Consider the following 24,633-nt stretch of genomic DNA (forward strand, 5'->3'; position numbering starts at 1 on the left):
CAATTGAATTAACTGTTTGCCAAAGCACATGGGTAAAGCTGACAGCTGTTTCTTTAATTAGATGCAATTTGGATGGTTGCTGCTGAATGCATTTTAAATCATGTTTATGATAGCCAAATGCAAGTACTCAAGAAAATCAAACAATATCTCTGCTATTCAAAATGATCTTCTCATAGACATTATTTTAAAAGATGAAAATACTGATTTATAACACCCTTTTCATTAATTGTTTTGTATCCCGTGACACTTCTGTAAGCCTTATGGCTAGAGCTATCTTGCTGAACTTGGAAAGGGGGCAATTTTGGTCATTCCTGAAATGCTGAAGGAGGTGTATCATAGTATCTCCAGTGAGCATTAATTATTCAGAAACAGAAACAGTCTACATTTCTTGTGGCCATTTGGGTCTTTAGCGTTGCTCTCTGTGTCCAAGCTTGGACTAAAAACTCAGTGTTTCTCAGTTCTGGTCATCTGTCTGTCTCTGCCTGAAAACAAACTTTTGCATTCAAGCTGAAGATTAGTGGAGACTAAGCTACATCTGTACAGGAGCTGAAGTGTGCTGATATACATAACTTTCTGTTGTTGTTGTAGCTGAGCCAGGGAAGGTACTTCACAATTTTTATACAATGATTCAAAATAGTTTAATTTTCCAAGAAACAGATGTGTGATTGCAAATATTCCTCTGCTGAAAACACAAACACCCTTGCTTAACTCTCCCTCTGGCTGGGAATAATATAACGATATACCTATATAGCTAGTCCATCCTTCCTGTCCTCTTCATCTAGCTCTGATGCAGAAGCCATGAGATCTTCTTATGTGAGATACTGAGCCCAAGCTAGTATAGTTTGTCTTTATTTTGTATTTAATCTCTTCTGAATATTTGAGCAATACACCCTTTTATCACTGAACTGCAATCCCTTACTACCAGTACAAAGCAATGGTAAGGGCAGTGCATTTGGCCATGGCAGTTCTGACCTCACTGCAGGAGGAAGTGTCAGGCCCCTGCTGTACCCCAAATGTCAACCTGTCAGATGGCCAGGCACAAGTTCCCACCTGCCTGAGGCTGCCCTGATCAGCATAGTAGGTCAGACAGAGCCTTTAGAAGGACTAGGGAATTTCAAAGCTTTAAATCTTAAGTACAAGTCATGTATTAAGTCATAGTTGTTACTGGTAGGCACTGAATTGCGGAACTTTGTATATTAGATGTCTGCAATCACGTGGTTGTGGGTTGTTTTGTGGGTTTTTGTTGGTTTGTTGTTGTTGTTACAGATACATGTTTGAACTCCATATAAACTGTCTGGAATCCTTCAGATGCAACCATGGAAAGATGGAGAGGAATGGGAGAGATGGGAGGGGACTCTATCAGGGAATGTAGGACAAGGATGGTTTTAAACTAAAAGAAGGCAAGCATTGATTAGACATAAGGAAGAAATCTCTTCCTGAGAGTGCATTGAGCCCTGGCACTGCTGCCCAGAGAGCTGTGGGTACCCCATCCCTGATGGTTCTCAAGGCTGGGTTGGATGGGCTCCTGGGCAGCCTGAGCTGTTGGGGGCAGCTAGCATACAGCAGGGGTGGTTGAAACTGAGTGAGCTATAAGGTCCTTTCCAACAAAAACCATTGTATGATTCTGCAATTTGATGAACCTTATATCCTGATGTATTTAATACTCTCTTCTTTCTATAAGAAGCAGAAGTATTTCCATCTTGCAATAACAAAGACTTCACATCTGCTTCTAAGCTCGCTAACTTCAATAAATCAGTTGCTGTGGAAACTGTTAGGTTAGGGCTTGAACTGGTGATTGAGCACCTGCTGAAGGGGTGAGGCAAGTTGTTTGCACCTGTGCTCTCTACGTGACCAGCAGGGGTAGACCCACAGTGGAGCCATCCTGAGATCATGTAAGGGCCAGTTACTGAAGGGAGAGCGTTTCTTGGACCTATGCTGCTTCCTGAGGAGGAGTGTTAGAGATTCCTTTTGCCAGTTGGGTGAGTTTCACTTTTCTTTCTGTATACAACTGTTGGTCTACTCGTGAATGCTTTACCTGCTATCACCAAGAACCTGTTGGGGCAATTTTGTTTTTTTTTTGTGAGCAGAACGATGCTACTGTGTTTAAAATGACATAGCAGTATGCCCAATTCTGTAAAAACTACCTTTTCAATTCTGTTTTCCTGAGATTTTTTAAAATAGATGGTTGGGATTCCAAGTTCAGAAGCGGCTATCCACTGCAGGGTGGCTCTCAGCTCTGCGTTGGGGCATTCTGGTTCCAGATCAAAATTAATCACCAGGAGTTCTTTCTGATAATTGGCTGTTCCCACTGAGAGCCCAGAAGTACTTTCTGGAAAAACAATCTCAACAGTTATTATGCACGTTATTTTAAGTTCAATTTGTAAGTTGTAATTCAAATGATTCAACTTACCCTCTGTATTATCTGTCTGTTCTTTAAGGAAAACCTTTTCTTCTACTAAGTCACTTAGGAACAAACAACAACAGAGCTTGTTAGTGATAGTTAGGAACAGTCTATAACATTCCTTCACAATGGTTAAAGTTCTCCCCCAATGTAAGACCTGGAAAACTGCAAGAAAAAAGTTACACAGGATGATGGGTATTATGTGATAAAGTGTTTGTTACAAGAACGTAATCTGTAAGTCAAAGAAAACAGCTGATAGATTTGTATTCTCTTGAGAAACTGATCCACCTGGGTGGGCTTTCCTGTGATCTTTCACTCTTGAATGCTGTCACACTCCACAGACACCTGCATGTGCACCTTTCTGAAACTAATGGTAGGCTAAGCAGCAGGTGCAAAGCAGGGCTTGGCAAGTTTTAGATGGTGTAGATGATTTGCAGTTGAAATTAGATTAAACATCACATCTCACTTCAGTGACTACTTACTTAATCATAGGAGAAGGTGGCACGTTCTCCTGATAAATTTCCAGGTCCATAATGCCAAGACTGCTAGTTGTACTGCTGTTGCCATTGCTGACAAAGCAAAAGTTTAAATATTAGTGCCAAGCTTCACTGAACATGTCTCCATACATTATTTTCTGTAGAAGGTAAAGTGAGGAGGCTGTCCCATGTTCTATAAACACAACTGTGCTCATCAAGTGGTTCTCAGAATTAAGCATGCTAACATCTTTAAAGTAATGAGATTTTTATTAAAATAGCTCTAGGCAGGTCATGTATCAAAGTAATGCTGTAAACTGAAAACAAATAATAGTAAGATGTCTTCTTGTGAATGACTTATGCAATGAGCATTTGGAATCAAACATAAAAACAGTCTGTAAATGCCACTGAAATGAAACATTGCCAAGTATAGAGAGATCCTGGAAAAACCTTCAGAGATTCAGGTACCTCTGAATGTCGTGGGTTATGTCAAGGAGTGGGGGAGTGTGTGAGTGAGTGAGGATACATGCCAAGGCTGCTCATTACACTACTTACCAGTTGGGAGATTCTGTGTTGCATCAGTTTCTGTGTATTACATCCTATCCCAAATACTATCAGGGATCTGATGGCACCCACAGGTACAGTGATAATCCCTTATGATTCTGGCTACTCTGAAAGACTGGGATTTTAATTAAAGCCAGTGCTATTTGTGACCATTACTACATTGAAGTATTCTTTACTTCACACAGTTGAAGTAAAACCACTGATAGTATTTGGGGAGAGACAGTATGTTTGCTTTACAACATTGCTATAAACTTGACAGTGGATGTTTATGCAGTCATAATAGTCTGATAAACAGGTTGTGAATTTGCCGTCAAATAGCACAGGTGTGTTCTGTTTGTTAAGTAAGCCTGTACCTTAATTTATATTAGAAAAGCAACTAAGTGTTTTTCCTTACATCTGAGGGATTGACCAGACAGTTCCTTTCTCCATCAGGTTTTTGAGTCAGTGTCAGAATGCCATGCGCTCAGGTTTGCTGTAACAGCTTGTTTCAATGCAGAGCCAAAAGGCACAATGCATCACCTCCCTCAAATCTGACACTGTTAAAGGATTGATGCTACAATAATGAGATGAATGTTCACCCACACTGACAGACATGCTTTGTTCAGTATTTTTCCAGCTAGCCAACAGTGCTCTCTAACAGACTGCCTTTGTCTTGCTTCATTATCATACTGTCTTCTCTTTATGTCTTAATACCCACAGGAAAAAGGTAATTACTTGACAGTATTTAAAAATGTAATTTAAGATCATGTGAAGAAAAGACCTTGCTCAATTTGAAGCTGTGAAAGTATTAAAGTCAAACTAATGTCACTTTATCTAGTCCTTGGAGTACATGCAACATCTTTAAACACATCTTGACTTAAACAGGAACACAGAGCAGCACGGTGCAACAGGGGCACCGGAATTCATGCTTATTCAGGGCAAGCTCAGTTCCCCTCTTTCAAGCTGTTTCCTCACACTTGTCTATGCAGATCAGGGTGCTATTTGTTCTCTAACTGCACGGATACTTGCTGGGAACAGCAGTCTCAGCTAAGCAGATGCCATGATAAGCACCGAGGAAATAGCAGCAAATAAAGCAAAGGAAAGGCTATAACAAATAGTTTATTTGGTGGCCCTTCAATGTAGGACTGAGGTGCTTGCATAGGGTTAAGCAAGAATGTGCTTTCATTGATGGAATCTAGTTGCTTACCAATACAAAGGCATGGTTTAAAATCAGGATATGGTTTTTTTGTTGTTTTTTTTTCATCATCTGGCCTTTGTTTACAGTATTCTCAGTAAATTTTGAGCTATTAGCTCTATTATTTCTGACACATTCTAATCAAATTATAGGTGTGGTTGATTAAAGTATAACACATACTAAGAACAGACAGTGTTAGTACCTCAGGGATCGTTCGCTGAGTTGTAAGTAGCTACTTGTATCATCAGGATTGTCTTCATCATTGGCAAGCTGGGACCAGCTGCCAGTGCTTTCTTCACTGCTGCTGAGGTGTGTTGGAAATTCTTCAGCTGCTTTTGTTTCTCCTGTGATTTCAGCATCTGGTTTGCTTTGAGTGCTTTTGCTGGTAGGGTGGCAAGGAATAATGGTAATACAGGCAAGCAAACTGGTACTGCCAATCTTCAGGCAATGCTCATCATTACATTCAACCAAGGTGCACAAGTTGTACAGATGCAAGAGATTAGGCAATCTTATAATTCATACGTGAACTCTAGTTGAACATGTGGTCTGGAATGCTCTTCAAAAATGGTCTTCCTATGAGTACTATAAGCTAACAAAACTAAGCAAGCCCTGCACTGAAATATGCATAGAAAAAGTTTAACTTGCACAAAAAGAACTGCTTAGGTCTTAACGCACTTCAGCTAATCAGTGTTTGAAATATGGGAGTCAAGCAAGCATATGTTGCCAAGGTTTTCTGCTTATATAAGGGGATCTTTTATTTCTATTGGACTGCTAATTATAATCAGGTATGTTCTGTGTACGTTCGTGAATGTTTTCCAGCTAGGGGAGGTATAATTGAGGATAAAGTCAGAAATGTGGCATCCTTGCCTGCTCTTCTAATGCTGGCTTTAGTTCTCAGCACTTGAGGTTGTGCACTGAGTTCTGGGTAAAAAGGTTTTTATTGGTATGTTCAGGTTGTTGGTTTTGTTTTGTTTTTTTCTCCAATTACTGGCATATGAAAGTAAATGAAAGTAGAGATGTATATGCATAAGAAATTCAAAATTGTTATAATAGAGTTTATAATCCAGTTTAGAAGTAAAATAATAGCAATTAGATGGATCCAGTTTCATCTTTTCTGAGCTCTGCAGGATTACTGATTGGATCATTGTGCTCCAATACTTTTGTTTCAACCCTCGCTCAAGCTTACATGAAAAATATCAATGTTTTGTGCAGCATCTTCACAGATCACGCTACCTTCTAAAAGTCTCTCATTTCTGCTTTGTGTATGTTTTTCTGAATTGCCTGAAATGCATTTTAATTTATTTAAATACAGCAGAAGAACCCAGTTGTTTTTTTTTTAGTCAATGCATTTTGAAGCCAGCTGTTTTAAAACAATCCAGAAAAGACCTACAACTTTCAGATTGTTCACAGGAAGCTAAAAAGTAAAACAAAGTGAAAAATATTTTCCAGTACTGAATTTGGAGAGCATAGGAAAAAATACCTTCTAATTCTACCCACCTGATGCACTTCTTGCACACCTACATATATTTATGAGACACAATCGTAAAATTATATATAAAAAATATTTAATAATTAAAAGAAGCATTCTTTTTTTTTTGGTGGTATAAATCATGAATCAATTACTGCTCCAACAGTAATAGCAAAAGCAAAACTGTAGTTCTGTTTTATTTATGGGTTTGCATTTGCAATTCTGTAACAAAAAGAAACTGTTATGTATTGGCAGCTCTGGAATATCTCTCTTTAAAGTGACAATTTCTCTAGGCTTTTATTTGTAAGATGTGGGCAAACATCCTGACTTCAGCTAAAAGAAGAGATCGACCCAAACACTGTATTGCAAGTAATTAACTTGACTAAGAATATAGTGAGGTGGGATCATTATGAATATCTGCTTTTGCTGTGCACTTGCTCTGGGGACACCTGAGAAGCTGCAGCATTAACCAAGTTGTTATCATCTGTCAGATAACCTAACCTGTCATCCTTGACCTCCTGGACACAAAACTCATCAACATGAGCAGCCAAGCAGCAAGGTGACAGTGTTACCTAGAGTCTGTTTAACACAAGGCAGGTAGCATAAAATACCTGATCCAAAACATGTGAGATTTTTGTGGGAGTAGCAACCTTGTGGGGTCATGTTAGTACATGGCTTATAAACTGTGCAGGAAATAACTCAATTTTCAAACAGATTCAAATAGATTTCTAAATGCATCTTAAAAGCAGGTTGCACTTGAAGGAAGAGGAAGATGAGTGGGCAGGAATCAGTATGAAAGAATTTAGACTATTGTAATTATCCCCCTAATTGCTGCCACAGACAGGGAAGTACGTGCTTTCTCACTTCAAGTAGAGTTTTGTCAGAATGGTTTTGAACACAAGCATCTTTCTAGTGCTCTGAGATAATGGGGTGCTGAAAAGCTCCAAGTGATAGGCAGCTTGGATACCATTTAAGTATTAAACATGATTAAGAGGTACAGTTAAAAATAGGTAATGCCTTGAGAGACTGCCTTGTTCTTAACCTCACAACATCCACAGCAATCTTCTGCATTTGCACTGTGCTCTCTCTGCTTTAACCAAAAGATGCCAGTTTTTCAACAAAAGGAGTATGGCTGTAACAAGAGGGTGGTAGGCCATGGTATGAGCTCCCTGAAATGAAATTTTACTCTTTATTTGGATGCTACCCAGGAATGTCTTAAAAGAAAGTAGTTGAAGGGTGCTTTTAAATTTTATTTTTTTTCCTCCCTGTGCTGAAGAATTTTTGTTGTTCTTCCAGACTGTGAGCACAAAGCTGAACTTCAAGCTCTCTGAAGTCTGGTTGCATTTTCAGGAACATGAAACATCAGTGACATAAGCACAGGAGAGAACTTCACCTCTCATTCTATTACCTTCTGTTTCAGTTTTTAACTTTTTTCTTAAATAGTGATATCAGCAAATGAAAGTTCAAGCTTTATCTATCTGTCTTGATTTTAAGGATTTAGTTATCTGTAAGGGAGAACTTGCTCATTAATACAGTATTAGTTTTGAACCTCAGAACCATAATACAGTCATATTCAGCATATGTTTGCTCCACAGATTAGTACCATGAAGGTGGTTTTATGTAATTTAAAATCTGTAGTGACAGTCTGCCCTGTTTATTTCTCCCAAGGTGGTTCTTCCTTATTTTCTGCAGTCACCAAAATAATTTTACTGTGAGATTAAACACCAAAACAACATGCTGTTTTGTCACCTACCTATTCAGAAGGGTACTGGAAACAGTGTGCTTCCCAGCGTAAGCTTCTGGTGGCTTTTCCTTGCCTTGATGCTCCTTTTCAGAAAGCTCGTGTAAAGTTAAGGACTCAGAGTCTTTATCTGATTCGTCTCGTTGATCAGTTTCTATCTGAATTAAAGGCACTTCCCTGTGCTGACCTGCAGGGAGGCACTCAGAGTTCTTCATATGCTCCTTTTGCTCAACCAAATTTATTCCACTCCTTCTGGGTTCTACTTGAATCTGAGCTGCACCCTGGGGATGCTTGGTTTCCAGCACATGTTCTTGGCTTGCAGAATCAGAAGCATCCTGCTGGACAACAATTACATTTTTACCATTTTCAACAATATCTGCAGCCAGTCTGTTTGCGTACTGCTGCACGTGTGGTGGGGAATCGCTGTGAAAATGATCTATCTCTGCAACTTCTGCCTCATCGGTTATGATTTTGTTTTTGCGCATAAGAGATTCAATAGAGCTTGCCCATGTCTCATGAATCAGCATATCTGTTATCTGGTCAGTCTTGCATCTTTGGTACAGACATGAATCAGACTTGCAAAGACCTGAAGAAGCCACAGTACTGACTGGCTGTACACTTAAGGAATCCTGGTGATGCTGGGCAAATCCATCTAATGAATTTGCCTTGACTGGGATGTTAACTGTTAGTCTAGAACCTGATGATCTGCCATCAGGCACTGAGGACTGTCTAAAGCAAAAAGGTGATCGCAGGGAGGGTGGTAGCAAATTGCCACACCAGTCCTTTGAACTCCGAGGGGAAGATGCATTATCTTTATTTTCTTTTTCTATTTCTTTCAGCATATACCTGTAAAATTCTTCTGTTATGCTTTCTGTGCTGGACTGCTTGGATGGGCAACTTGGTCGTACATTAAGGTGACCATTTTTCTTAGCAACCTGTTGCAAAGCAGAAGTCAAGATGCTGCTTGCATTTTTCCCCGCGTAATAATCCAGTAATAAATCAAAGCCTCTTCCTTCATTTTCCATTTGGTTCACCATAAATCTTGAAAACTCATCTGTAATGCTTTCACAACTAGACTGCTTTGAGACAGAACTTGTCTGGCTCACAGGCTGACCTAAGGCATTCATTAGGCCTAGAGTATTGACAGAGGCTTTGGAATCTATGTCCTCCTCTGGTATGCTCTCACAGCTTGAGGCCTTGGCTCGGCTCCATCTTTCGCAGTGTAGCCTGTTCCTGGGATGGTTTGGGCCCTGCCAGATGCTGTCAACCATAGAGAGTTCAGTGAGGTTCATAATCTTTGCAGCCACTTCATTTGCAAAGATATTGACAGAATCTGGTGTGTCCTCAAGGTTTATAGATTCATCTACTACTCGATTCATCAACCTTTCCTTTAGCTCAGGATGCTCATCTGTCTTTCTTTTTATCTCACTAAGTCGAGGTGCCCTGTGCTTCCGAACAACCGAGCCATTAGCATGGGTTTCCTTTTTCCTTTTCATAGTTCTGCATGATATACTCTGGGTAACCAGATATTCATTGCCTTTCTTCCACGCACAGAACCAGGGCTGCTTCCCATTTGAATTTTCAAGACAAATGGCAGCTATTTCTGTTGCCATAGAGACCACTGTTTCTGCCAGTTCTTCTGCAAAATCTGTTATACAGTATTTGTCTCTTGAATTTTTCACCTGTAGCACAGGCTGAGAAGGAAGTAAGACGTGGTTTCCTAACAAAGACAAGCTAACTTGGACTTCATCACTTAGTTCAGCATCGCACTTACATTTGGCCTGGTTTTCCGCGTTCATGACAACACTGGAAGGCAGTTGGTCTTGAACACCATGCCTGCATTCATTGTTTGCAAAAGTACTTTCTCTGTCTGAAAATGACCTGTAGTCTCTCTTCTTCTGGATGTTACTCTGATTTGGTGATTTGTAACAGTCTCGTGTGGTTCTTTTCAAGTATCTTTTCTTGGGAGATGTTTTTGCAACAAATGCATTATGCCCAATGGCTCTACTTGTTAGCTCTGAATTCACTGTGGCACTTTCATTGCTATTTACATCTCTCATGTTAATTTTCTTCGTGCTGATACCATTTTCAGTGTCTTTGCTAGCACTGTAGGATGTACCAAATGGGTTAATAGCAGGATGATCAAGGCTTCTGTGTGATGTTTCACATGTTGTTGCCTGTGTTGGCCATCCTTCTACTCTTGTTACCTTCTTGCCTTTCAGGCCTTCAGAAAAGAGAGGAGAACACTCTTCAACTTGTCTTATGTCATTCATCTTCTTGCAAGTGAAATATATCACATTAAAAAGCAACTCATTGGCAGCCTCCATAAAAATGTCTTGTGTACTTGAGCCGTTTTCTGAATGGGACTGTAGCTCTCTTTTCTTCCTGACTTCTTCAATAGAATGTCGTAGAATAATATTGGATAAATTCTGTGCAAGTTCATCTCTTATTACTTCATTGGAATGTGGAATCCGTGGCCTTGCTGCTGTTTCAATAATCCTTCCATTTATAGATTCCATAAAATGCCCTACATTTTTGTATGTATTAGGTTTTGTCAAAATTATTGATGCCTCTTTGAGAAGGGCCTCTGCAATGCTATCATTCAGTTTTTCCATGCTGCTTCCTACAGCTATGCTACAATGAAGAGTAATGGCTGCAGAAGTCTGAGCTGCAGACAGCAGCCCACTCGAAGTTGCAGGGTACTTCTCTTCCTTTGTTTCCCCCAGACCACAGACTGCTACAGCACTTGCTACTTGAGTCATGCCACACAGTGCAGATGGAAATGAATATTCTGTGCTAGTACCGTCTTCAAGTAGCTGTGAAGAATTTGTGTGTAGATCTTCATTATCAACTTTTTCACTTTTGGAGTCTGTGGCTTCTTGATCCCTTCTGAATTTTTCTGCTGCCTGGGGACTTGAAATGGTTCCAATGACAGTTGCTGCACAAGCCAGAGCCATCTCCAGTGCACTCTGGCTGTGTCCGTTTGAATGGTCTTCTTCAAAGTAATCTGAAACTTCAGAACTCTCTGTTTCAGTCCAGTGGCACAGGTTTGGGAAGGCAGACCCTGGCCAGTCTGGCACATTCTCACTGCTGTCAGGACTTTGCACTATGACAATCTTTGGAAGTTCATTCCATGATCGAGAAGCAGATGCATCTTTTGACTTGCAGGAGCTTCCTACGGAGATGCTGACTGCAGCCTCCTCGCTGAAAGTGGGTTGAGACTGTGACAGTCTAATGAATGCATCTTGCAGAACAGATTCTGCTAGATTTGTAGCATACTGACCTGTAGCTGCTTGCTCGTTTTGCAAGGGAGGGTCGCTTTTCCTAATACCTTCACAATCCTCTGCTTCTGCCTTACTGCTGGGTTTTGCTGTAGAGTCATAAAGAGGCCCCAGCTCCTCTTTAGCCATTTTGGTTAAAGATACATCTAATACATTCACTGAGCAGGAATTTTCAACATTGTTAGTCAAATCCTCACTGCTGAGGGGTGATGAAGCTCTTCCCACTAATTCCTTTTGACCCAGGATTTCTTGCTCTGGCTTATCTTCAGGTCGTGAGATCCTATCTTCAGCCACAACATGCACAGCTTCAGAGACTTTACTATCGGTATTATCTTCATTAACGCAATTCCCTTCAAGAATTAATGGCAACCTGGCTTTTCTGTAGTGGAGACTTTCAAATCCCTTTCCTTTATTTTTCCTGACATCAGGAGACGCTTCTGAAACACTTATCTTGTCATGGGCTACTGAAAGAAAAGTAAGATGTTAGTCTCTGCTGTATACCCCATATCTTTAAAACAAAAATATCTGCGTAACTGACTAATACATTACTGCTCTATAAAACTGCTATACAAACAAGTATCCTTCTGTCTGAACAACAATTTAAAAGTATGAATGGCTATCCTTTTTCTAAATTACATATAAGCATATGCATAAATTAACATCAAGTGCAATTTCAGTAACAATTGCCATGGCTGTTCTGCCGTATGAACAATAGCAGAATTACGCTCAGTTTTGTTGCTTTTACCAGTTTTATATTCATCAGTCTCGTTTTCCTCCTCGAGATGCTCAGATGCTGTGAGGAAATCTTCTTCTATTGAGGACACTGAGCAGTTTGTGTCATCCTCAGGCTTTGAGACATGAGCTTCTATCTGCAGCTGTCTCTCCTGAACGAGCTCAAGCCCAATCAGAAACTTGTTTATTTCAAAGATGATGCAGCTTGCACTGTTCTTCCTGTCTCCCCTCGCACACTGAACCAAGCAGACATCTGCTTGCCAAGGACACTGGAGGGGAAAAGAATCTCAAAGAGTTATTTAATTAAAAAATAGAACTTATTTTAAACTTTCCTCTAGAAAAATGTCAGGAATGTTCTGTTGCAAAGATGCAATACAATTTGTCATTTAGAGGTTTCTAACAGTGTGCAGTTACATATATGCCAAAATAAGACCATTTAGATTGACATCTTCTGTTACACAAGCTTTTTAGTACAGAACCCAGCTGTATCACAGGAACATCCTTATTTTGTTGAAATCATCAAGCTTGTTTTCAATCAGCCTCTTATTTTAATGACAGTCTTGCTTTTAACTATGTTGGAGTTGGCCACCTGACACACGGTTATTACAGCCCTCACACCACCTACTATTACCTCTGTTTGGAAGGAATTGTTTGTGGACATAAATTACTTTTCACGGTAATTTCTGCTGCTGTGCTTGTTCTCAAGGCAACTCTGTTCATACTGGCTGGTGAGATAAGGAGCAGGTCACCTTTAGGTATCCTTAGGAACTATTTAAAAATAGTGATTTATTTTCTTCTCCCTCTTGTTCTTTATTTGCCCCAAACCCCATTACTTCAGACCAGTATAACCTCCAATTGAAAGTACTGTGTTGAACATAAAAAATATCTTTGCCTGTGAAGCTGCACAGTTAAGAAGGAAGGTGGGGAGAAGCTGAGGGAAAAGAATTTATTATCCTTGTTTTATGGATATTGGAACTGTTGGATATTTATGTGACCACTAGGCTAAGTTGTCAATCTCTTTGCATGATATTATGTTTGTGATTAGGTTTGTGGTATGAGATGCACTGTGGAGCAAAACCAACTTGTATGTTGTGATCTCATGCCTTAACTCAATACCCTAAGGAAGACCTAGACTGAGTGGAACCAGCTCTGGATCAAGACATTCTATTTTGAGCTGTTTCAGACACACTGGGCTCCCTGAACAGTACTTAGCATAGTGAACTCCAAGATCCTTAGCTGACAGGTGTGAATGCAAAGCAAATAACTAGTAACAATGGAATAGGATGACTGTTATATTAGAATAGGCCAATAAAACATACTATTCTTACTTTATAACTCAAAACTAGATGCATTAGTCTGTTAAAAGTAAAATACAAGATATATTAACTGCCAAGGAGCTGCTAATGAGCATCAGACCTTGAGCATACACCATGTTGTAAGAAATTTTCTAATAGCAGATGCAATCCTAGAGCAGATGTTCCCATGCTTTTTCTTCAGCCTGTGGTTTTCAGGGTTGTACTTGTGAAGAGGCCCAGCAGATGCTCTGTGAAAATTATGCAGTTCTCTTTACAAATGAAATTCTCTGGAAAGCCAAGCAAATAACAAGGCTCAACATGGCGTTTGCTTTTCTGCTCGTTTTAAAAGACAAATTTAGGTTAGTCCTACAATTTCTGTTTTTCTTTTTTCTTTTTTCCTGCAGGGAAAACTGCATATACCTATTTAAAATTTACTGAGACAATTTTATACTCCATGACATCTCTACAGTATAATTAAATTCTTCCCAATTCATACTTAAACGGATGCAACCAGAACCCAACCTAAACTACAAAAGTACTGTCCATTCTTGTTCTTCATGTAGACATGAACGTTAAAAAGAAAAGCATGTTAAAAATGGAGAAGAGTAGAACACTTCTTATAAGGAGTTAAGACTCTGGAACTTGTATGTTGAAATGACTTTAAACAAATGTCACCGTTTCTTCACGTTGCCAGTAGGAGGAATTTTTGGCCTGCAATCTCAGATATGAGGAATTTCACTGGCAATAGCAAGAGCAAAGGACTTAGCACGAGAACTTTGCTTTCAGCTTCTTTAAATGTTAAGTTTTAATTAATGCGTTAATTACTTTTTACATTGACAGAAGCTAAATGAGCTCTGATACAGCCAATGAATCTTGATATTTTCCACTGTAACAGTCAGGCTTAGGGAAGTCTCCGGGGTCTTCAAGTCCTGTTGTCAGCTCTTTTTTGAAGTGGGTGTGTGGAACAATATGGATTGGGAATGAAAGTAGGAAGTAGCAAGACTTCACATGAACAGGGGGCTGTAGGAGCTGTGCCCCGATGCAGCTATGTGTACAGAAGTAGTATTGCATCTTTCTTCCTTCCTTCCCTGACATATTAGCTGTTAATTTCTTGCAGCATTATCAGCTGCAACCCAAATATCCACAGGACCTAGAGGGAATAGAGGGATCTCTTATTGTCCTCTCCTTTCAGATGCTTAATGTCTTGTAGTCAGTTTTTTTTGTTTGTGAACTTCCCAGTTGGTTTTAAAACATGCACACAGTTCATGCTGAAAGGATTTCCTTTTTTTTCCAGTTTCCAAATTCTTTCCATCGCAGCTGTGATATGCTCAGAACAGATAATTTGATTCCTACCTGGGGAACTTCATAATCAGCCTGAAGATTTCCTGATGTTAATCCACTCAGTAGGACTATTTCATTTTCCTTTGGGGGTTGTACATTCATAGAACTGATGAGTTTAGGGAGATTTGGAGAGACGCTGATCAATTTCTGTAGTATGGAAAGAGATTTTGCTTTCAGGTAGTGAAGTCTGAATTGCATAATTATATATCCACAAACATCAGAATGAAATAGCACTTCAGCATCCCTTCAGAAAGCTTAAACTTACTGCTTTGAATTCATCAAAGGTAGAACTGGTAGTGTTAAAATGTACATTCTTTCTTTTGAGCCACAATCACTGGGGTAGTGTAAATCCTGCCCAACAGTCCAGTAGCACCATCTGCCATTTCTTAATGTTGTCATGTATTGAGCAGCTTGATTTTCTTTGAGCATCTAAATGCTTGGCCTTTCTATTGCTAAAAAGTTTTTGAAAGACTGAGAACAATGTATCTGTTACTGAATCTTTTCCAGTTTTGACAGTCAGTATGGAAAGGAGAATACAGTAAACCTTTGCATAGAAGCAAGAAACCAAAGGGAAATTTAGTTGAAACTTAGTTGAAAATCGCTAATCAAACTAGAGCAATACTAAATGCAGAGTAACAAAAGCATCAAAAGCACAGATATAATATGCACTTCTTTGCTGCTTCAGTGGCATGATCTGTCATTTAAAGTAATGCCATCATTTTCTGTCTTATTTATTTGCTATGGCTGAAGATGGCAGTAATGATAACATCAGTGATGCTTTGTAACATGAGATCTGCACCTCTGTTCTGCTGGGAGTCCCCAGTGCCATGCCAGGACATCTGTATAAGAATACAGTGTACAGAGCCAAGCCCAGGAGGATAATAACTGCAAGAAGGCTTAGTGCAGGTCCTTTTTGCAGTGGATCTCAGTGTGCTTTCTGAACAATGAATCAAGGACAACCCTCTATGGAGGGGCCAAATATAACCTCATTTTTATATTTTTTTTACATGAACACAACTCATCAAATGGCAAAGCCACTAAGGGAACACAGACCCCAGGTATCCAACTTTAGTTACTTTGATTACTGTGCAATTCAATGATACCTCATTTCTTTCTTTTCATCCTCAAAATGACTAGCTTGCAGTACTGTTATTTTTCCTCAAAGTGAATTAAACTGGATATAAAAAAAACCTTTCTGGTTTAGCAAATCTAATTCAACTTTGGGGAGCAATTCACTTTTAAGTACGCTGATCTTCAGATGAGGAAAAGTATTCATATCTATCATAACTAAATTCAGTGTTTCTATTCAGTTTGACACTTCAGTGTAGCACAGAAAAGTTCTCATCCTTTTTCTCTTTTAAAATTATAACCTTTCTGTTATCACATACATTTTTCTACATATCTCTGTCTTCTACTGCTTAAATTTCTGCATTTTATCAGGTTTTTTTTGGGGTACTAAATCATGACACTTTTGAATATCTTTTACTTCAGTTCCTTGCCTTTTAGTTGTAATGAGAAGAAAAAAGAGTAGTTGCATACAGCTAGCTTAACTTGGCTTTTACATGGTTATCTAGCTTGTAAGATTGAATATGAGACGTGTGATATTTTCTCAGTTCTTCTCATTTCCTATAGCTTTTGTTCCTCAGACACTTTAAGCTGCAGTGAAAGCATTGCTTGTTAGAAAACAATTCTTATTCCTGTGGATTCAGTAAAATCAAACTTCTCAGTCTGTTCTGCAATTGACCCACAAACACAACGGAAAAATCTTTCTGTTGCAAGAAGATGTATTTATTTTGACACCTGAATTTCCACAGACTCAGGATATAAAAAATGGTATAGAAAAATGGCTCCTGCTAACTTATGACTTGCAGGCTGCAGCTAGGTCCCTGTGTTGGTTGTCCTTCTATGACCGAAAATGGTTCCACAAGTGAACCTGAATGGTTTACTGAGGATCTCCCTGGATATTCAGGAAACCCACTCTTGGGTCTCTTACCACAGGCTGCTGCTAGAAGCTACCTGTTGATTACAGGCACCAAGCCAGAAAAATGAGAATGAAATGATAAAGGAGGAGATTGTAAGTTCAAAACTGATTATTTAAAATATAACTTCTCAGATTTCAGGACTTTTTTTTTGAATAAGCACATGCATTTAAGTCATGTATCATGATGTAACTCATTTTAGGACCTGTGAACTGACCAAACATTTTCCTTATGTATATATTATATATTATAATAATTATATATACACAATGGCTGCTCTGAAAGTAATACAATATTTTATTATGTTGGCCCACAATGTCAGAGGTAGATGTTGGTGGGATGGCAGTAGAGGTTGAACCTCCTGCCAATATTCTGTTACAGTGTGACAGATGGCAGTCAGACAAATTGGTATCTGATAAGTGACTACGAAGCAAAGGTGCTTCACTGAATTCCTCCATGCAGGAAAATTTTCAGCCATTTGCATTCATTGTCACTTGCCAGACATTTATGGAGAGGTGATGGGTGATACAAATCAGCAGTGCATAGAGCAATGTAAAAGATGAGACGTTCTGGATGGTCATGTACAGCTGTTGCACAACGAAATGAAGAGCATCTCCATCAGTTTATCCATGTGAACTGGTGGATTGAAACCAGGAAACTGTGTATGGAGCTGAATATCAGCTTCAGTGCATTGGAAATGGTTGTGATAACACTGGAATATCACAAAGTCTGCACCCCGTGTGTCCCACAGATGCTCACACAGGAACAGAAAGAACACTATGTAAGTTTGCCAGAACCTACTGAACCAGTGTAAGGCTGAAGGTGATTTTGCTTTAGCATTGTATCAATTTAAGTAACTGGATATATGATACATCATGTTTGTTTCTCTGACAAAACCAAGGCCAAGCAAGAAGTCCTCTGAAAGGATAAACACCATCAATTCATAGACTGCAATGAGTATACAGACTATATCTATTGATATATATATATATACACAATATATGTAGTATATATAGCTGCAATAAGTAATAAGTAGCTGTTTCTAGAATGGGAATAAGGTAGGTGTTAAAATGATATAAGATTCTTGATGCATTGCTTTCTATAAAAGCTAAAGTTTGGCTTTGATTTGTCCATAGAGTTTTGCTCTGTGTTTGTTTTGGAAAGTCCTGGTGTATCTATACCCACTGTGCGTGCTATTAGAACCCAAACTGTTACCTGTTTCACTTGTTCATTGCTGCAATCATCTCTGTTTGCATCTAAATTCACAAAACAAACCTGTAATAAGAAAGAAAAGAAAATAGTAGCTTAGTCATGCTAGAATGGTGGTAATCCTTTCAAAGTCAGTATGCCTTCCTTTTCTATTCTTGCAGCTGAATATGTGAGGCTTTTTCATAGTGCAAGAGAGGCCAGCAAGGAGAATAGCAGGGCAGACACTAAGAAAGACAAGAGAGTTTCCACTGAGCTGTAATACAGAAGCCACACAAGGAGATAGAGGAGATGTTAAAAATATATTTGTTCATATCAGATGAAATCTTTATGTCTTGCCTCTCCCATGGATTTTTTTCAGCAACCTGCTGCTAAATGTTTAATAGATGCAAACACTGGTATACATGTAAACTGTGAATGTCTTCTACAGATTTCTTCAAACAAGGGAAATGCTTCCTGATAAGAAGTGTAAGGCTTTATGGAACTTTTTTTATCCTTGGTTCATGAAGTTTTCAGTAGTGTTAACCAGGTGCTACAACCGGTGGCAGAACAGCTTCCTATCTGTTAAGTTTACCTGTGATTCACTGGAATGTACAGCTTTTAACTACAGGGTCTTCTGCCCCTTCTCAAACCACCATCAGTTTCAATATCCATTTAATGGTAGGAAGATTGACTTAAGAAGCAAGTTCAAATCTGAAGATCATTTCATTTCTGAAGATTTTTTAATTTTTTTTTCTTTACGTGACTAGAAAGCCATTTTCTAACTGTCAGAAATAGAATCCCCTCCTCCAGCTTTTTGAGTTAAAAGCACAGACTCCAAAGCCAGGATAACTGTATTGCTTCTGGATGTCGTGCCTATCTCATCAGGACCTTGGGAGATTTTAGGGTTGTTTCAATTTAAAACAAAGTTTGGCACAGATTCAGGGCTGAGCTAAAGCCAAAACCTGATTCCAAACAAATTGCTGATCCAGGTTTTGTATTTTCTGAGCTGAGAGTTGTTTCCCTCCCCCAATAAACATTTATTTCCTGAGCTCCATGTAAAATTCCTCTAGAAAAGTAAAACGCTCTGAATTGTCCTTTACCAATATTCTTGTGTTAAGCATCCAAGCTTGTTTTGTGTGCCTGCTTATAACTTGAGACAATGCTGATTTTGGTTTATATATGCGTGTACCATATGTACAGATTATGACCATCTGCACTAACAGCTAGCACAGCAGATGGAAAGATGCAGCAAGACCTCCCTCATGAACCAAAAGAACCCGAAACTCAGAATGCAAGCTTTCTGCCCTTTAGAATGTTTAACGACTTAATGAATCTTCACATGAACTTAAAAACATATTTTTCAACATCTTTTGAATTTAAAGAGAATGTATTTATCTGTCAGACGTTGTCACCAGTCATTACGTACCACTTTCATCTGTGTCTCATGGTCGGCTAAGTTTAAGAAATAGTTACGAAAATATCAAAACCATAATGTATTTAAAAACAAAAACCCCTTTACCCTTTTAGTGTGGTAGTTGCATAATGTCCTTAATACATTATACAGAAAAAGGATTTCTCTTTCCATTGGGATTTTACATGTGGTCATTTTGTGTGCAGGCAATAGGTGGTGCACATCTGCTTTGGTACACACAGTTTGGTACACATCTCCAGTGATAAACAGTTGTACGACTGCAGGTGCACAGGAAGGCTTGTGTTCAGGATACCCTTTGTTTGGCAGCTGAGGGAGAGCTACTGGGAGGTGTGTCTGGTTTCCAGACCTCAGAACACTCACAGCTGCACTGAAGGCAGGGCTCTTGCTTAGAAGCTTTACTTCCAAGGCCCCAGTGAGGTCTAATTTTGCCCTGGATGAGGTGTGCAGGCTTTGTGAAAGATCTGGAGCAGTTGTGTCTGAACATACACCCTTGCCAAAGACTCAGTAAGCTGTGCGTTTCCATTTGCTACCTAGCCATTCTACATAATCCTATGTTACACACAAAGACTTCTAACAGTGATGCAGGCTGCTATACTAAAAGCGTGCCTGTTCCACATAGCCAAAAATCATCTCTGTTTCATGTGCTGTGGATGGAAAGTAACTCTCTAATGCCTCAGCAAGAAATAACAGTATGTGCAGGAGTATTCATTATTTAAAAGTCATGTTCTGTTTCTGTCATCAGTTTAATTTTTATTTTCAGAATCCCATGAAATGATTATGTAATGCGCAGCAGTCCTGAATCCAGTTTCCAAATACACTTGTCAAATTCTGTTGACACTGATTTATCACAGTCTTGTCAATGTCATCTCTTAGCATTTTCCTGTTCTATGGATTTTACAGGTTTAATTGTAGGCAATTTTTACACCGAAATGGTTTCACACCAGTGAAAGGTACTGAAGAACTGATATGCTTTTCCCTGTCTTTTTTGCTGTTTGCTTGGAGATTAGCCCCACTTTAAGTAAGTGGGGGGAACCAGATGATCATTTCATCATACGTTATCTGTACAGCTCTATCCTAGGAGGCTCTGCAGCAGTGTTACAGACTGAGAAATTCACTGTAAAGATATTTATTCCTGGAAATAACTTGATTAGTTATCAAAGGTGCTTGAAGATAAGACTAGTTTGAAAAATCACTCTATTTTCTGCTTACTTAATAGTTAATATAAAATATACCTTTAGTTCAGTTGTGATTCCAGGGTAGAAATTTTAGCTGCTTACATGAGGGCAATATTTTGTTTTCTTTTTTATGAGCTGTATTATTGCACCCAAATCTAGACTCTGGATACTGGCTGAAAGTGGCATGCTATAGATCTGGAAGGCCATTTAACACCCTATCATGTTGTAAGCAACCTTCCTTTTGCTCTGCAGATTCTTGTATGTGAATGAGACGGACTGGGGGGGTGGGTAGCCCAGCATCCTCTGCATGGAAGTCTCTGAGCATTTCTGCTAGGTCAGTGCCAGGTAGGTCACCAACATACTGAGCCTTGGTTCTCAAGAAGCTCTTCCAGGATTATACTGAACCTAGATATATGAAAGGTTGTTGGTTTTTTGTTTTGTTTTGTTTTGTTTTTTCTTTTTCCTATTTTGAGTGAGGATTTCTGTGACTGATAAAGGTAAATTCTCCTGACCAACCATTTCAGGTGCTGAAATCTACTCCTATTTAAGTGTGAAAACTATGCAGAAACCTCAGCACCCACTGTCTGCATTTTAAGAGTCTTAAGAATGTTAAGAAATAATTTGTATACAATATAGAAAACACATAATGTATTTTACTAGTTGACAGATGGCACAGTGGCCTCAAGGAGTTGCTGGAAGTGCAAGGCTGCTCTCACACTCTGGAAGAGTTGAGCAATTTCAAGTTGTTTCCAAGTACTGATGCAAAGAGCTTGAAGATGAGCAAGGAAACATAGTCAATTTTGCTTTTTTTACTTTGTTTAAGGCTGTTGGTATTACTGGTTTATTATTATTTCCCACATGAAAAAGCTCAATGATGCTAATGAAGAAACTCTCTGAGGGATCTACTACTAATAGTATCTATTCTTTATTTTTTTTTAATTTTCTTTAATTTATTTTTAAAACTGTGTAATTTTTTTTCCAACTATCAACCTTAGGGTGACATCTATTCCAGTTTTGTGCTGTTTTCACTAGCTAAGGACCTGCTGAACTATTTCTTGCTGTTTAAGAAGTGTTAGTGCCTCTTTCAATTGTCTATGTCAACACTTGGTAGCAAGGAAACACTCTTTCCTGTGAGATGTTTTATAGCTTTAGGTGAGATTTAAACAAGCTCTAGAGTGTGTTTTTTTTTTTGTTTTAATAATTTTACTAACCTAGTATTTTTAAGATGAAATTCTAGTCTTTCTCAGTCCTCTCCTATGCCAAAATACTAACTTGGGGCTCATCCTACCATAACAGCAGTAGCTGGTGGCACAGTGTTGTAATGGCTAAAAGCTGCTGGCAGCTTTTGAAGAGAAACAGCTTTGAAATATATGGTCCCTTTTTTCCTGTGATGTTCTTCTAGCTCCTTGTTGAACTGAAAACCCGTTTCTTTGCTCCTCTCACTGGGCTAAGTGCTGTTCCATGTTCCTAACTAGTACACAGAAATCAGTGTCCTAGTCTTGAACTCTGTCCTTCGCCATAAAGTGATGTGACCAACACTTGCTTCAAGCGCGGCAGGAGGTGTTTTTTCTTTCTTTTTCATAAAATCCAAATATATATACTTTAGATATCACACCCCTCGATAAAATGTCAATATCTATTCAAAAATAAAGGAAATTAAACTGAAGAGATGAAATTTGAAAGTTAGGACTGTATACAGATGGCTTTATGCAACCTTAATTCTGTCTTCTTACATGCCCATCTTTGCACAGCACAGGATCTATGCCTGAATCACTGAGTAGGAAGACTTTAAAAAGGTCCACAATTACAAAGGCAGAGACCTTCGTATCTACTGTTTTCTAACATCTGAGCTGGTGACTTTGCAACCTAAAGTTGCAAAGATACTTCAGCACAGTTTCTTAATCTCTAATCTGTCTTGAAATTTCCTCTCTCTGGAGTAAGACTGCATGAAGAACCAAAATGTGTGATGTTGCCAGGAGAAAATTCAGGTGGCTCAAACAATGTATGTTCCTGTGTACATAACAGCTGATCAGCAGCAGCTCTGTTCTAGCTGCCCCAGGGTCACAAGCATCCTGGATTTGGTGTCATACGCTTATGCACAGGCCAAACTTCTGTGCATGCATGTGGTTTTGCAGGGAACTGTGCAGAACTTGCTGTGCTCTGTGCCATGTGCCATGCTGCTCGGTATAACCACGTAAATACTGTTCAGAAACTAAGCTGACGGGGTGTTACATCCCAGGTTTGTGCTGCCCTCTTTCCCCCATCTTCTCTCCTGTCCTCTCTCATAGTACAAAGCCTAATTAGACAGGCAGAGTGCCAATTCAGACAGCCCAGCAGGGCGTTAGAGGAAATACTTTGAGACTGCACTGTAATGTGCCCACAAACCTCATGTTTAGTTTCCGACTAATAGAAGTTTGTGTGTGTGTGTGTGGGGGGGGGGGGGGGGGGGGGTGAATAAAAATTATCCTCAGGAGAGACCACAGGAGGAAAAAAATCTGAGCGTGCAGTTCCTGGGTGCATAGGAAAAACATGGTTTAAATGCCAAAGCCTGAGGATATGTGGGACACAATGGTATCGTAGGAAAGCTGAACAAATGTGAGCCGAAGGCTAGTAGCATTATTTTGTGTACAAGCCTGTTCTGAGAACTGATGAGAATGCAGTTCTCAAGGGCAAAGAACTGAAGCATTGACTGTATCTCCATAGCACAAAAGGCAGATTCAAACTGTGCCGTTGTCTGCACCTTATGCTTGCCCTAGTGACAGTAATGACTTCATTCACTTTAACAGCTAGCATCTATTGTAGACAGAGGCCTGTCCAGAAAAGGAGAAATTAAAGGCTTGGAGTTTATTTCCACCTTGTATCTTATATCTCTGTTCTCAAGATGCATATTGTTTCTTATATGCTATTATCTTACCGAACGCTTCATCACTTCTTTTTGAAGTACAACTGTGAAGGTACAATTTGTGCGGAGAGTTGTGAAATTTTACAGTAACTGTGAGTGTTTTGACAGTTGTTTTTAAGGATTTAATGGAGTGTCTGACCTCACTCATTTCTACTCTTAGCAATAACTGATGTGATGGCAGTTTTGGAATACTGAGCTCTGCTCATCTTGATTTTATCGTGCAAAAGTAAAAAAACCAATACAGTTGCTCTAAACATTCATTAGAGCTCAGATAGTCTCCTGGCTTTAGAAAGCTAGTTTAAATCCCCGTAATTTCCCCACAGCATAGCAACCAAATATGTCCAAGTCATTGCTCACCAGAATGGAAACTGTCTGTTCTGTAGGAAGTACAGCTGCATGCTGGGCTCCCTTTGGAGCTGAAGTCAACAAAAGCTCAAGATAAAAAATATTGCTTTACTTCATTTATCTGAATCACAGCAAACTGTAACCCACAGGAAGCAGAGAAGGAGTGGCAACGTGCCACGTTCTGACAAGAAATTTTCAGTAATCTTTTCCTCCTTGAAAATGACCAATGATGTTTACTTATTTTTTATAGATATTACGATGGCAAAGAAAAAATAAAAGCCTTTTGTGGCAGATTCTATCCATGCAGACATGATCATTTGTTTTGATGCTTATCAAAGTGCTGACCTGCAAGGCCTCTTTGCATTCATTTTTGCTTGAATGAATGATTCCAGCGTAAAGCTAAATGAAAGCACTTGTACTGCTTATGATCTATAGCTTGGTGCATAGTCCCCTTAAGTATTAAGCTGACTGTTCTTTCAAAATGATGCTTCTTGAATCTTTTGATTCAACTATGGTTGTTGTTGTTGTTATTATTATTATTTTAGAAAGTCACAGAAAACACAAAAAAAGATTTCTTAAGTGTTCAATAGGGTTGTGAGGTTACCCTTTCATTAATGGTTAATTAAATCCTCTCATAATTTTGGGGATCATAGAAACTTTTGTTATATTTAGGTTTGGTAGAGCTTTCTTGAAAAGAGCCTGCTTGTGTCGCATACATTCCCATAAAGACTTCTGTGTACATTATTCTTCTTAAATTAAGTTCTTGCTAGGCCTTATGCTTGCTTATTGTCTTTGCTTCTGTGCCCATTAAAATGTCAAGTACAATCTTAGAGTACTAGATAATACAAACATGACAGCTAACAAAGCTGAGAAATCTCATTTTAAGGCCAGTCCGAATAAAACAGTGATAAATCTAAAACAATAACCCATAATCGATACAATAATTTAGTTTTATTTAAACTAATTTTGTCTTTTTCAATTTCCTGAGCACAAAGATTGTTGGTGTGGAAAAATTATGGTTCAATTGGATCATGGCAGGGGATGTTATTTTCCATGAGGATTTGTTTCTGAGCAAAATAACAAGTGTGGGTGTAAGACCAGTTTGTGGCTGGCAGAAGAAGCCAGTCCTGCTCCTCCTTTCA

At 39.0% G+C, this 24,633-nt stretch overlaps 1 protein-coding gene across 15 annotated transcripts in view; it reads right to left on the minus strand.

The window, feature by feature from the left end:
* The window catches only part of SPHKAP (SPHK1 interactor, AKAP domain containing), a 61,385-nt gene that overhangs the window by 3,152 nt on the left and 33,600 nt on the right, over positions 1–24,633 (minus strand). For 4 of the 15 annotated variants that reach the window (XM_015871398.3, XM_015871400.3, XM_032446696.2 and 1 more), the window contains exons 4-10: positions 17,665–17,724; positions 14,483–14,617; positions 11,848–12,103; positions 7,834–11,566; positions 4,815–4,994; positions 2,884–2,970; positions 2,145–2,463 (exon numbers count right to left, since the gene is read on the minus strand). In XM_015871398.3, the coding sequence (XP_015726884.2) occupies positions 2,145–2,463; positions 2,884–2,970; positions 4,815–4,994; positions 7,834–11,566; positions 11,848–12,103; positions 14,483–14,617; positions 17,665–17,724 (4,770 nt within the window). Of the gene's footprint in view, positions 1–2,144; positions 2,567–2,883; positions 2,971–4,814; positions 4,995–7,833; positions 11,567–11,847; positions 12,104–14,482; positions 14,618–17,664; positions 17,725–24,633 lie in introns of those variants that run through there. The other 11 variants (XM_015871399.3, XM_085512900.1, XM_085512901.1 and 8 more) reach the window with 5 other exon arrangements.

The sequence above is a fragment of the Coturnix japonica genome, chromosome 12 (assembly GCF_054131305.1).
Source record: "Coturnix japonica strain WE chromosome 12, WE-NBRP24, whole genome shotgun sequence".
NCBI classification, from domain to species: domain Eukaryota; kingdom Metazoa; phylum Chordata; class Aves; order Galliformes; family Phasianidae; genus Coturnix; species Coturnix japonica.